This window comes from Typopeltis vanoorti, chromosome 1 (assembly GCF_054136105.1).
Source record: "Typopeltis vanoorti isolate ZY-2024b chromosome 1, IOZ_Tvanoo_1.0, whole genome shotgun sequence".
Taxonomy (NCBI): Eukaryota; Metazoa; Arthropoda; class Arachnida; order Uropygi; family Thelyphonidae; genus Typopeltis; species Typopeltis vanoorti.
Genome location: NC_143549.1, coordinates 188,844,214 through 188,859,067, shown reverse-complemented (window position 1 = coordinate 188,859,067; position 14,854 = coordinate 188,844,214). Strand labels below are relative to the sequence as shown.

Sequence of the window (14,854 nt, the reverse complement as noted above, 5' to 3'; positions counted from 1 at the left end):
GGTTGCATTGTTTGCAACACATCGAGGCCAAGCTCCTTTCCAGCAGACATTTAAAGTTTGTGGTCTTATTTCAGCGATAGCAGATGCAACATGATTTAAACAATCCAAAATAGAATTTTTTTTTCCAAACGTCAGTTACTGTTAATAATTCATTTTATAGTTTATCCAATATAAATTGAAATGTGTGCTTAACGTAATATTTTTTAAAAGTAGCAATTATGCCTTGATCTAATGGTGAATAATGCTTGTTGTATTGGGTGGAAAAAAACTACCTGCACATTTGGATGTTCTAAATACAGATGACTTCGTGCACTGTCAACAATTAATAAAACTTTAAAATCGAGAGCTTTTTGCTTCATATATGTTTCCACTTCTGGTACAAAGCAATTATTGAACCATTCATTAAATACAGCAGTTGTTACCCAGACCTTTGTATTAGCCATCCAATGTACCAGCAGCTGTTTTAGATTTTGGCTTTTAGAGCACGTGGTCTTAGAGATTGATTTACTGGGAGAGGTTTCAACATTTGATCCCCTGATGCATTGCTACAAAAGTAACAACGTTACTCGATCTTTGCTTGCTTTAAACCCACATGCTTTTTTCTCAGACTTTGTGATGTAAGTTTGACTAGGCATTTTCTTCCAAAACGATCCTGTTTTGTCAGCATTAAACACTTGATCGGGACAATTCAATAATTATGGATAACTTCTCTTGAAAATTTTTGGCTGCTTCTTCATCTGCTGCTGCAACCTCGCCTGTAATCTTCACGTTATGAAGTGCATTCCTTCTTAAAAGCCCGGTTGGCCATCCTTTGCTAGCCGAAAATTCTTCATCAGCCTAGGAAGTGGAAGTAGATGGCTCCAATTGCTTTATCTGTTCATAAAATCTAAGAGCTTTTTGTTTATTTAAATAACTACTTATAGGAATTCTTCTTTGAGTTAATTCTTCAATCCAAATTACGAGCGAGTGCTCGTTTCGTTTTTTCTAATCAAGTATCTCTTGAGTATGATGATAATTTGCCACTTAGTTGTGTGCCAGAAATGACAGATTTTCTTACTGCGACTTCATTCTTTTTAATTGCTCTTATAGTAGATTCGCCTAAATTAAAATGTTTACCAATCGCCATAGATCCTACTCCTTTTGCTAAGCGATCAAAAATTGCAATTTTCATTTCCAAAGAAATTGTTTTTCTTTGGTGCCTTTTTTTTCTCCATTGGACCAAATTAAATCTTTAAAATAAAAATTAGCAAAATTTAGACTTACGATAATGAAAAGACAAACACTTACTCACATGCATAATTAAACTTCACGGACACTTACTAGTTACATGTTACTCACGTTACACCAGAATGTGCTGCAACATGCTGTTCATTATGTACAACGGGGAAACCCCGAATTTGCATGAAATATGCAATGCATAATTTCAAAACCACATGAAAAGAGACTCGAGTGTATAGAATAAATCGAATATAGTTGATCCTCAGAACAGTGAACATAACTATAGCAAACTCATTCACTATAACAAACTACCTGAAAGTTCTGACTAAAGCCTATCAAGTACAATCTTTGCTAAAAGAATGCTATGGCAAAGTATCCATAATGTACTATTCTTGTGGTCCCTGATTTGCTATAGTGAATTTGTTACAAGGGATTATCAGGTGAAAGAAAGAAAAAGAAAAAAAAAACAAATGCAATAGAGCTATATTTAAACTGTATGTACTGTTACATGTTCACAATGTATCTTGGCCACATCTGAACATGCAGGGGGGGGGGCACTATTAGAGTTAAAAGAAAACAAATGGATATAAATATAATTTATCCAGGAACGTCGATAATTATGCCAAACAGTATCACAAGATGTCATTTAAAACATTACAACAGAGGGCTCTGAATGTGAAAAAGTAAATAATCTTGCAACTCCCTTCTACCCATCCCAAGATTTTAAGGGCTTACATCTTTTAAATAACACATTATGAAAGAGGTTTAAGAGGTTTAGCAAATACAGATCTACTGCATTTCTAGGTGCAGTAACAAAGCTATATATTTCATTGAAAATATACTTTTCATCATTAGAAAGATGGTAGATAAATTACCAATCTTCTTCAGGTTTTAATTGTGATTAGGAAACTGCTTTATTTTGGATTTAACTTTCTTAATCACGGTACTTATAACGAAAAAGTTCTCCCTATATATATATACATCATATATAAGTTTTGTACATCTGATAACATGAGAGTTATGCTGTCATTTAATTATGATACTACTTTTGACTTATCACATGTTATGAAGAGTTTGACTCTTACTAGGAACAGCTGTAATGTCTGCAGCAACAAAAGCATTCTGTTGTGGGCAAATGATGTAGTGACTATTTGTTATCAAGGACAAGTAAATTATATAAAGAATAGGCAAAAGGCAATGCATAGTTTTCCACAAAGAACTTTATACCTGTACTGATCAATTCCCTAATTTCAGGAAATTGATCAGAAAATGCAGATTCAGTTATGGAAGCATTTTCAAGGAATCTGGAAAAGCTTAAAAACTTCCCAGTATGATAAATAATGACTGTCTATTAATTTACTCACATATTTGCACATATTCCCTATAAGCATTGTTTCACAGTCATACTGTTTCAATCTGATTGTCAGTGCAATTACATTAAGTCAATGAAAATTACATATCAGTTACTTAATAAACTTTCTTCCCTTTTTTTTTTTTTTAACTTGATTGCTTTCTTTTTTTATATATTTATTAATAAATATTTATATACTGATATTTTTTTAGCTGATATGACTGATCAAGCACACAGTTTGCTTCTACTGGAATTTATTAAAATGGAATGAAAAAACTCTCAATGATAAAGAAATATATAAAACAAACTTAAAAATTAAGATGGATTTTCATTCCTGCTCTTTCTCTGTACTGAAACTGTTATAGAAATTAAATATAACCTATAGAACGATATTATGCTAATTCTGGATTATGACAGAAAGTAACAGATGTCTAACACTTACTTGTTGCAGACTAACACCATAATCAACACTACTACTTGGTGGAGAAAGTGGTTCCTCAGATTTAATTACACTTTGTCTTCCATATTCTGAACTCTGGTTTTCAGGTACTACTTCATATTGGTTAGAATTCACTTGATACTGGCTGTACAAGTGAGACTGATTTGTTTCTAAGAAATGAAAGGAATAAAAATATAGTTCTATTTGATATGCATGAATTCAGGGGAGGGGATTTAATAACCTAAAACTACAATTCATACAGGCTTGGGTGACTGAGTGATAGCAATTCTGCTCTCCAACTGATACACAGTGTGTTCAAATTCCACTGGGAGCATGAATGTTCGTAAACATTCTCAGATGGTATACAAATTTCAATGGGCACTGCAAGGCCTATCCTGCTAATTGGAGGCCAGAAGTGGCTTGAAACAGTTCTATGTTCAGCTCTGAGAGAAGAGTTTCTGGATTAATTAACCTCAGCCTATCCATGAAATTTTTATAAATTTCACCCACAGGTTTACAACTTCTGTGGGTGAAATTTATAAAAATAGCCTCTATGGAATCTGTCACATAATAAAGCAGAACTGCTACATAAGCTAATAAGCAAAGCACAGCAGTTCCTACAGGCATGAAAACGTGTTCTCAATTCCATGTTGTCTATTATCTTAGTCTTGATTATCCAAGAAGGGTGCCAAAGCTGATCAATATTAGAATCAAGCATTTCTGAAACTGGTTTCAATTGCTTTTGCAGCTCATGATAAGCTTTTGCAGCTCATGATAAATTTGCAGTAGAATAAACACTAATTTTGATACTGATTCTGAAAGGGCCAAACACAAGAACTATGCATCATATCCAAATGATAGTCATGCTTTTTGTCCCTTGCCAAACTGGTTGTAAAACTTTTGTCAAATCCTGCTTCCACCTCTTTTGCAGAAAGAGGGGTCTGGTTTATTGTCCACAACAAAATCTAACTTTGCTTCTTACTTTTTTCCAATTTTTGCATTAATGAGCAGATTTATCTTCCTACCATTCTCAACACCCAACACATTCGTGATTCTTCTGCAGAGGAGGATCACTGAATGTGTTGGGACTGGCAACAGTCCATATTAATCCATATCCAATCTACTTTCTCTTCCTTTCTTCCTAAAGTAATTCAGAAATCCATTCAATTATTGCACTATTAAAATCTCTCAATAAATGATTGCCAATATAGACTGTAAAAAAACCTGATCATTAAGGGAGATACTTATACCACCAATCTTTGGACAAACAACATGGAGACATTGAAGGAGTCATCACTCCATATCTATCAAGCTGATGATTAAGTTTGGTACAACTTAATCACATTTTGGTGCATTGTTTGTTTGTTATAATTAGATTTCCAGTCTTTTGACTGTGCCTTGTGGGATGGTGGATACATCTCTTCAAGCTTGAATGTTATTTACACATAGCTGTGTTTGTGATTATCATCTTCTTGGATACCAATGAACTTTTCCAGTTAACTTCACATCCAATCCACAGTTCTGATGCTATACTTCTCATTGCACCCATCCTTCACCAATGGTGTTGTACCACCTTACCCCAGTCCTGAAGATACTTTCAGGCGCAAACTTTGTTTGCTCACACTTGGATAAAGGATTAAACTAATTTTATTATTTTTCAGCAATAAAAACTGAACTACATTTACACCTCATTTTATCAAAAATTACATAAAACAAATGGACACAACTTTCAGAATATTTGTTTCTGTTACCTTGTAATGCTGATCTCCAAACCATTCCTCAGTGAAGTTCTTATCTCTGTTAACTTCAATGCCAGCAAAATTCCATCCTATTTCTCAAAAACACTTTGACCAGTGTTCGTACATTTGGAAAGCATTTTCTACAGATATTGCCACAAATGGTGCAACATGGAATATCACACCTGATAAGATGTGCCTGATTAAACATGCCCTGAGCTGTTTTCATCAGGGAACTAAGATGAACAGCAAAAAGTCAGTTACTAGAGCAAATTCAACCTTGAATTGAAAATAAGCAGCAAAAGATGTAGAATTATCAGAAGAATTAGAGAAGTACTATTTCAACATAATTACTGAGATGAAAAGAAAAACAGGGTGATACTGCTAAATAATAAATATAAAATGTTACATTTAGGCAAACAGCAACCTAGAGTATTCAAAACTAAATGCCTTGGATAAAAGATAAGTTCAAATAGTGTGATATTTTGAAATGGGAAAATGGACAATTAACTATGGTACTAGAAAAGGTTCTAGTATAAAACAAGTAGAGGAATTAAGTCATTAATGAGAATAGTTGAAAAAAATAAACTTTTTTTGTGCAGATCTAACTAGCAGAGAATTCCAGACGCAGAGAAATGTTTTGGGAAAAGGTGGAGAAAACAGCAAAACTAATACAAGGGGCAATACAAAAGTAATGCTCCCTATTGTCTCCCCCCCCCCCTTCAGCAAATATAATTTATTTAACAATGGTTTTTACATTGTTTTATCCTTCAGCTTTTGTAAGCATTCTGTCACTTTTTTGATGGTGACTCCACATTTTCTACATGTGGAGACACTGTATGCTGACCTCATAAGTCTACAATAGAATCTGATAGCATTTTTACAGCTTTCAGCATCCGAACAGGTGGTAGTCAGAGGGTGCTATATGTGGGCTATGGGTGGAACATGGAATATCAGTTCAGCTGTTGCGATGTCAGGGGGAAGATGGACCCAGTGTCTGATTCAAGATTTAAATGTGCTTTCATTATGTCTCCACTTGCATTTTTTTTCCCAGATGGATATGATTTTCTATTGGATGCTGATCTTTTACAGCAAGAAATTCAATCACTACTTCTTGCTTTGTATGGGCATCTTTAATAAGTGACATTCTGAAATACTTGTGTGCTGTACTCGTGTGACTGATCACTCTAGTTCTACTCATTGTCATGGAATTAGAGTGGAACTATTGTCCACCGAGTGCTTTCTATCGTACTAGTCTCAAAAAAGGCATTATTTCCATACCACCTGTTGTTAAGTACCATATTTATTAGTCATGTTTCCTTCAGAGAAAAGGTCCTGCTTGTCTGTACTAAAGATTGACTAACTTGAGATTAATTCTTTCTTTTATTTATGCATAACTAATAAATATGGTACTTAACATATGTCAGGTGGTATGAAAATGATGCCATTTTTGAGTCAAGTACAATAGAAAGCACCCAGTGGACAATAGTCCACTCTAGTCCTACAACAATGAGTGGAACTAAAGTGATTAGTCACACGGGTACTGCACACAAGTACAGAATATCACACAAGAGAAAACACACATTAAAAATGTTATTTTTATGGTGATATATGCTGGTGACAGCAAGAAAGATGAAGCAGGAAGTGATCCCTACCAGTGGTAGAAGTACAACAGTGCAAGTGGTGTGGCCACAGAAGGACCCAAACCTGATAACGGCCTTGACAGAGAAAAGGAAAATCCTCACTTGACTCAAAAAGGATTTTATGGAAATATTTTATATAATTTTTTATGAGCAACCTTATAATTATATTATTATATTTCATAAACACATTTGTTCTCTACATATGTTATTGCAGGTAATGGTTAAAATACACTATTAAATGGTTACAGACAAAAGAAGCAGATGCCACTTTCAAGATATGACATTCAAAACCACCATTAAGGATGATAATAAAATGCCAATTTGATGAACTCAATTTTAAATACTCAATATTCTACACAGCAATATTACATAATTGCTATTTAATTCAAAAATAACAAAATATAACATTTTTTGTCTCCTAATTCCATCAAATATGGTATCTTTTTCTGAGGAAAAAGTTATCTGGATAGAATATGGCACTAGTAAAAACAACATTCATATGATATTTCTGAATTATTTCCTTATCAGTTAATATTTTTTTGACATAGCATGAACTCTAAAATTAAGAAAGTCACAATAAGCAAGCTTGTCCACAAGTTAATTATAAACTATCTCCTGTTATCATCTGCATTTCCTGATGCATACACAGCTTTTCATTTTTAACTATACTAGTTGAGAAAATTAATTTTAAACTAGAAAATAACCTAAGAATGATTTAAAACGTACAATGTCATGCCAATCCCTTTCAGAATTAGCAACTTTATCAACAGAATAAAACTGTGCAAGGAACCTCAACATCAAGAAAACTTTTGTTGAAGAAGGAAGAAAAAAAAATTTTTCATAATGATAATAAAATTTTAATTTTTGTGTGCAGATAGAATTTGTTTTTTACAATACAAAAAACATTGTTAACCAGGAGCTAAGTTTTTGTTCCTTCCCACACATCAAAGTTGCATCACTGATCATTATGTAGGTTTAGGCAGCATAAAAACTAATATCCTGCAGAAATGAAAAATAGGTATGAAAATTTTAAAAAGGATCATAGTTGATAAGCTTTCATACATGCACTACAGACTCAAATATACAAATATTATTGTAAGAAAAAAGAAAAAAAATGAGCATTTGAAAACAAAAACCACCTTGAAGAACCACTGGCAAAATCTGAAGAAAGGGTTAAGTGATTCAGTTAGGACATATGGTGAAGTTGTTTGCAAGGATCAGAACTTCATGTGGGGTTCAAAAACTTAAGAGGCAGTCCTGGAAAAAAATAAAAAATTCGTAGATGTCCCCAGAACATTAGACATTTTACACACACTACTGACAGAAGACCACATCCTAGATTCACGAACAAAATTAACACCCAGCGATATCATAAACCTAATCAAACTAGAAATCTCAGCAAACTTCTTTCATTTTAACAATAACATGTATATCCAAATTACTGGACTCACTATGGGTCAAAATATCAGCACACAATTGGCTGAATTATTCCTTATTGCACATAGAATCACACCTTCTCAACCTTCCCCCCCCCCCATGGCATCACCCTTCATTATTATTATTACCACCCCAAGACCACACGGAGTCAAAGACTCATCTGGGAGGTCCTATCACACACACACAGCTCATCATACCGTGTTTTAAACACATTCAAACTCTTTGCAGACACCACATTCTCAGGCAAGGCATTCCAATCATTCACAACTCTACACGAAAAAAACCTGCCTCTCACTCCCCTACTCACACCCTCTTTATACAGTTTCCAGGGATTACCTCTGGTTCTCCCACTATTTCATGTAGAACTTCTCCAGCATTAATCCTATAACAACCCCTTACCAACTTGTACGTCTCTATCATATCTCCCCTCTTCCTCCTGTCCACCAGACTCTGCAAATTACATCTTCTCAATCATTCCTCATACTCGACATTCCACAGGTCAGAAACTACCTTAGTCAGTCTCCTTTGGACCCTTTCCAACATCTCTTCATCCTTCTGAAAACCCGGTGACCAAATCTAGGCACAATAGTTTCCATTTGTGGCCTAATCAAAGCCTTATACAACGGAACAAGAATCGCCCTACTTCTACATGTTAGTATCCTCCGCATCATTCCCAGAAGCCTCTGTGTTGTCTTCACAATTTTGCCGATGTGTCCCCTAAATTTTAGATCCTTATCCACTATCACTCCCAGATCTCTTATTTCCTCTATCTCCAACAATATATTCTCACCAAGCATAAATTCTGCATCCCATCTTTGTTTTCCAAATTTTAAAACCTTACATTTTGCAACATTGAACTCGCATCCCAATTTCCGTGCCCAATCACTCAATCTATTCAAGTCTTCTTGTAAGGCCACAACATCTTCACTACACTTCATGATTCATCCCAACTTTGCATCATCTGCAAACACCTGAATATCTCCATCCAAATCTTCACCAATATCATTAATATACAAGTTAAACAGTAATGGACCTAAAACAGATCCCTGAGGCACTCCACTAGTGACTTTCCTTTTCCTGGATATCGCTCCCCCATACACAACTTGTTGATAGCTATCAGATAGCCAGTCTCCAATCCAATACACCAATCTAGTATCCAACCCCATCTGCTCTAGTTTGACTGTCAACCTATCATGAGTTACTCTATCAAAAGCCTTTGTGAAATCCAAGTATATTACTATGTATCCTTTTCCTCTGTCCAAGGAGATTACTAAAACATGACCTCCCTTTAGCAAATCCATGCTGTCCATCAAAGATAATACTATTGTTATCGACCCAACTCTGGATCCTAGTTCTCACAAGCTTCTTCAACAACTTAACCACAACACCACACACAGATAGGCCTATAGTTTGATGCGTGAGTTCGATCACCTCCTTTATGAAGTGGCACAATCTTGCCCTTCTTCCAATCCTTAGGAACTTGACCGAGTGCAAGACTCGTATTAAAAAAATATGTCAAGGCAGGTGTCAACTCCCTGGGACATTCTTTCAGAATACGTGGTGATATATTATCAAGTCCCACAGCCTTATTAACATCTAGATTACTCAACTCCCCATACACCTCTTGCTCACCTACAGTCAGTCTCTCCTCCCCATCATCAACTGCTCTCAATCCCTCCATGAAGTCGCATTCACAAGATTGAAGATCTTTATGAACTGCTCATTAAGTATCTCCACCACACATTCTGCATCAGCTGTCTTTATACCATTTCTCCAATCAATGTCATCCTTCAATAATTATTCTTTCTTTTGCTGGCTACATATCGAAAGAACTCCTTAGGATTCTTTTTGGCTTCATTAGCAAACTGCTGTTCATACCTCTCTTTAGCTACCTTCACCAACCAAGTTGCCCTCCTTGCTTGGTCTTTGTAGACCTCATGGAATTGGTTATTTCCACTTCTCTTATGCTGCCTCCACAATGCCGTTTTTCTCTGTATTGCATGCTTAATCTCTTTATTCATCCATCTCACACTCACCTTATTTAACCTTTTCGCCCTTGGAATAGATTTAGATGTTGCATCTACTAAACAGTTTTTGAAATTCCCCAAGCTGCATTGATCTCACTTCCAGCTAACTCCTCATTCCACGCTACACCCGCAAGCGGTCTCCTGAGCTATTCATAATCCCCCCCCCCCCCCCCCCCCCCCCTGTAGTTCCACATATACTCTTTTCACACAGAGGTCCTTGCACTGCTGGCAACCACCTCTTGGTCACTCTCACCAATTGGTGGATGATTTGACACCTCATTTATAATTACATCCTCTGATGAGATGACCAAATCCAAGATTCTCAATCCTCGTGTACCCTCTGTTACATACTGTCTGAGGTAGTTATCCCTCGAGAAACTCATTTTCTTTACTTCCAGTTGCTATCTCATCATTCCAGTCTATATTGCCATAATTAAAATCACCCATAATGATCACCCTTTTCTTATTTACTTGGCTAATTTGATTGTACATTTCATTATCACCACCATCCACATTACCTGGTCTATAACAACATCCCACCAAGTATTTGATTCCATTCACCTCTATCTCACAACATACTGCCGCTAAACCACCGGCACTATTTCCCTCTTGCATCTCTACTTTATATGGACATAACTCTTTCTCTATCATCAATAGCACTCCCCCTCCCCTTTTTACCCCTTCTGTCCTCATGAAACACATCGCACCCTTCCATCTCTATTTCTGTCAGGATGTCATCCTCTTCCAACCATGTCTCACTTATTCCAACAATCTTTGGGTGAACAGACACAATTAGTGCAACCATTTCATCTGCCTTGTTTCTTATACTTCTAGCATTTGTATACAAACACAACAGTTCATTTCTGGTTCTACAGCTAGTTCCACTGATACCACTCACTCAATGTGATCTCTCCATGCTCGACTGGAGCCATTTACCTTTCTGCTTCTTCATTTTAAAACCCTTTTCAATTCCAACTGTTTCTTCTTGATCCCTGGTCATCCCATTCCTTTCCTGCCTATACATGCTCACCTCCTCTTGGAGCATCCAACTTTCTCATGCTGTGTACCCCCCCCTGTCCACCCTGAGCCTCCCCGTTTCCGTGCTTCTCTTGCACACCCATTCTCTCATTTTCTATACTCATACCACTCACTTCCCCATTCATAACCACCTCTTCAATCTCTCTTGTCTTACTCTCCCGCTCTTCCACATCACTTCCCACTCGATCTGATTCATTCTCTCTATTCACTTCTCTACCTTCCAAGCGACTCACACCATAACCACTCAAATGCAGTCCATCGCTCCCATACAGCTCTATTCGTCCCTCAAACTCATTCCACACATTAACAAACTGTACTCCCGTCTCCTCACACATTTCAGACAGCATATCATTCATAATCCTTGCTCTCCGCCTCATTTCACCACAGTCATACCTAGGCAACACATTAACTATCCTTCCTGTCACGCTATTCTCTTTTATCCTTCTAAGCAGCCTCCTGACATCCATTCTGACACACTCTTTGCTACCTATTAATACTATTAACTCTTTTGCTCGCTTCTGCCTCATATCCAATGCCTCAATTACTCTACTCTTTTTTGCGCCTGGAAAACATACCTTGTGCATTCTATCCTCCAGCACACCTTTAATAATGGAGTCGCTATACAATGTCACTCGCTCATCTTTCGTTAACTCTTTCATGCCATCATTATTTATTTTAATAGTTTTTACCCGAATTCTTAATTTCATTCCACATCCATTTCATTTTATGCCTCATCCAATCCAATTCAGCTTCTGAATCTCGTGACACATTCTCTCTATCATTCAATCTTTCTAACTATCAACCCCCCCCCCCTTCTCACTTTCACTCTCATTCATCCTTCTTTGTTTCCGTACTTTCGGCCCAACATGCGTCCAACTTTCGTTATTATTCTTCTCATTTTCACACTCATTCATCTTTCTTTGTTTCTGTACTTTCAGTCCAACATGCGTCAAACTTTCGCTATCATTCATTCTTTCGATTTCTGCATCATGACATTTCTAGTTTCATTTGTTCTCACAATTTCGTTTCCGCCACTCTCACCTCACTTTCATCCCTTTTAACATCCGTTACGGTTTTCAAATCGCTCTTTTTCTTTTTTTTTTGATTTTTTAAATTTTTTCGCCTCTCTTTCTCACCATCCTTCTCTTTCAAACGTGCACTCATTTTCCCGGCAACAATCTCGCTACTAACATTTTCTGTCATCAATTTCATATTTGCATTCATCAATTCCTCGTTCAGGTCACACTTCGCACACACACCCTCCTTCCATCTGCACCAAATAGCCACAAATCATTTATGTAATCGAAAGAATACATATAACAGATCTCACACTTAACGAAACGACTGAAATCTAAATTAAAGTCATGGAATGACAACGCCGCCACCATTTTTTGCAGGTTACTAAGTCTAATAATAATGATTTCGTAATTAAGTTTTGGCAAAAAAAATCCCCTACACTAATAAAACCGGTAGCGCACAACATTTACAACCTCTCTTACTCAAACAATTATGCATATATATTTAATTATTCCTAGAAAACTTATCCCAATCAAGAGCTCTTATACATGTCACTGCGCTTGACTCACGAGCGCCCTCTCGTGAGTCAAGGGATTTATGGACGATATTCTATGCACTGAAAACCAACATGCATCACCACCGTACAAGCATCTCTAAACGACTTCAGCAACAGACTGAAATTCACCATAGAAACAGAATAAGATGAATCCATCAATTTCCTAAACTTGACATTAGTTAGAATAAACAACAAAATAGCCACAAAAATATTCCACAAACCCACACATATGGAAAACTACCTCCACTTCAACTCATACCATCCTTATTCTATTAAAAAATTGGTCATCCTAGCATAGTTTATCAATGCTTACAAGTTTTCAACTACACATACGATGGTGGTCTAAAAAGTTCTCGGCCTAACGATGAAAAAACAAATTTATAATTTCAAAATTATTTTTATTCTTCAACATAATCTCCCTTAAGACTAATACATTTATTCCAGTGATGCACCAGCACCATTATCCCATTCCTGTAGTGGTTTTCAGTAAGACCTGTAAAATACCCTTCTGCAGCTGCAATCATATCTTGACTCAAAGAAAAATGCTGACCAGTGAGGAAGAGTTTCAGTTTTTTTGGGAAGAGACAGAAATCAAAAGGGAGCCAAATCTGAAGAATAGGGTGAATGTTCCAACAATTCATGGTGCAGATCCCTTAAATTTTCCCATTGCCAAAACACCTTTGTGGGCAGCAGATGCATTGTCCTGCCCACAACAGGGGCTTCAAGTGCACAACCAGCTTCTGCCTACTGTTTTGACTGCTGTTTGGATTCTAATGTGTAATGGTGAATCCAAGTCTCATCCATAGTAATAAACCAATGCACAGAATTATTATTATTTTTATTATTATTGTTCCGGGAAACTCCAAGGAGTCGACAGACTCATCGAGGGAGGCCCTAACATCATGTCTGGAACAACTATTCAGCATTCACACAGTATCTATCATATCTTGCCTTGAACTCATTCACGGTCGTAGCACCCACAACAGACTCTGGAAGCTTATTTCACTCATTCACCACTCTCCAAGTAAAAAACCTAGCTCTAACACCCTTGTCAACCACGCTCTTGCCCAGCTTCCATGCATGGCCCCTAGTCCTCCCACCACCAGTCATATTTTCAAAAATATCTTCTGGATCAATCTTATAAAAACCCTTCAGTAATTTGAATGTCTCAATCATATCACCCCTCCTTCGCCTATCGTCCAATTTCTGCAACCCACAAATCCTCAACCTATTCTCATAAGGTTCATTCCACAGACCTGCTATCATCTTGGTCACTCGTCTCTGGACCCTCTCCACTTCCTCCCCATCACGAAGAAACCCTGGTGCCCATAACTGGGCACAAAAATCCAGATGGGGTCTTATCAAGGCTCGATACAGAGGAACAACAACTTGTTTGTCTCTGCATGTTAAAGTATTTTTCATAAGCCAAGTGATTTGGTGAGCTGTTTTAGTCACTTTTGCAATGTGCCCCCTAAACTTCAACTCCCTTCCACCAGCACTCCCAAATCCCTGGCCTCATCAATCTCCTGGAGTATGGTTCCACCAATGCGATATACTGCTGCTGTTCTTTTCACCCCAAAGTGCATAACCTTACACTTTGCCACATTAAACTGACATCCATTTTTCCTAGCCCAGTCCTCCAAACTATCCAAATCATCCTGTAAAATTTTGACATCCTGTGCACTCACAATTGCTCTACCCAACTTTGCATCATCAGCAAACAAGTGAACGCTTCCTCTCAAATCCTTTCCAATATCATTGATGAACAAATTGAAAAGCAGTGGTCCAAGAACAGAGCCCTGCAGCACTCCACTAGTCACAAGCCGTCTTTCTGACTCCACTCCTGAATAAACCACTCTCTGGTATCTCTCCTTCAACCACCCTCCTATCCATCTTACCAACCCTATATCTATCCCCATCTGCTCCAGTTTACTGATTAGTGTTCCATGTGGTATCCTGTCAAAAGCCTTGGCAAGGTCCAGTAGTATCACTGTAAACCCATTACCCCTATCCAGTTCAGCCGTCACTGTGTTATAAAACATGAGCAAGTTATTGAGGCATGATCTACCCTTCACAAAACCATGTTGTCCCCCATATAATATCCCATTTTCATCTATCCAATCCTGTATTCTTTTCTTGACTAATTTCTCTAAGACCTTGACAATGATTCCTGATATGCTAATCGGTCGGTAATTTACAACAGCGGTCTTGGAACCACCTTTATGCAGTGGAACTATTTTTCCCTCCTTCCACCCGTTTGAACACCTTCCACCCGTTTTAACAAGAATCAGTTTTATTCTTGTTAAAACGCTCCAAGCGCTGTTCAGAGATTTTCATGCAAGTGCGTTTTTGATCTGCTGTGAGCAAGCGCAGCACCCATCTTGCACAAAGC

General features: G+C 37.2%; 1 protein-coding gene across 1 annotated transcript in view; it reads right to left on the bottom strand.

Annotated features, from left to right (window-relative positions):
* Sec16 (endoplasmic reticulum export factor secretory 16) overlaps window positions 1-14,854 on the bottom strand; it is a 627,195-nt gene that overhangs the window by 146,311 nt on the left and 466,030 nt on the right. Inside the window, exon 27 of the mRNA XM_090400384.1 lies at window positions 3,012-3,178. Within this exon, the coding sequence (XP_090256510.1) occupies window positions 3,012-3,178 (167 nt within the window). The remainder of the gene's footprint in view (window positions 1-3,011; window positions 3,179-14,854) is intronic.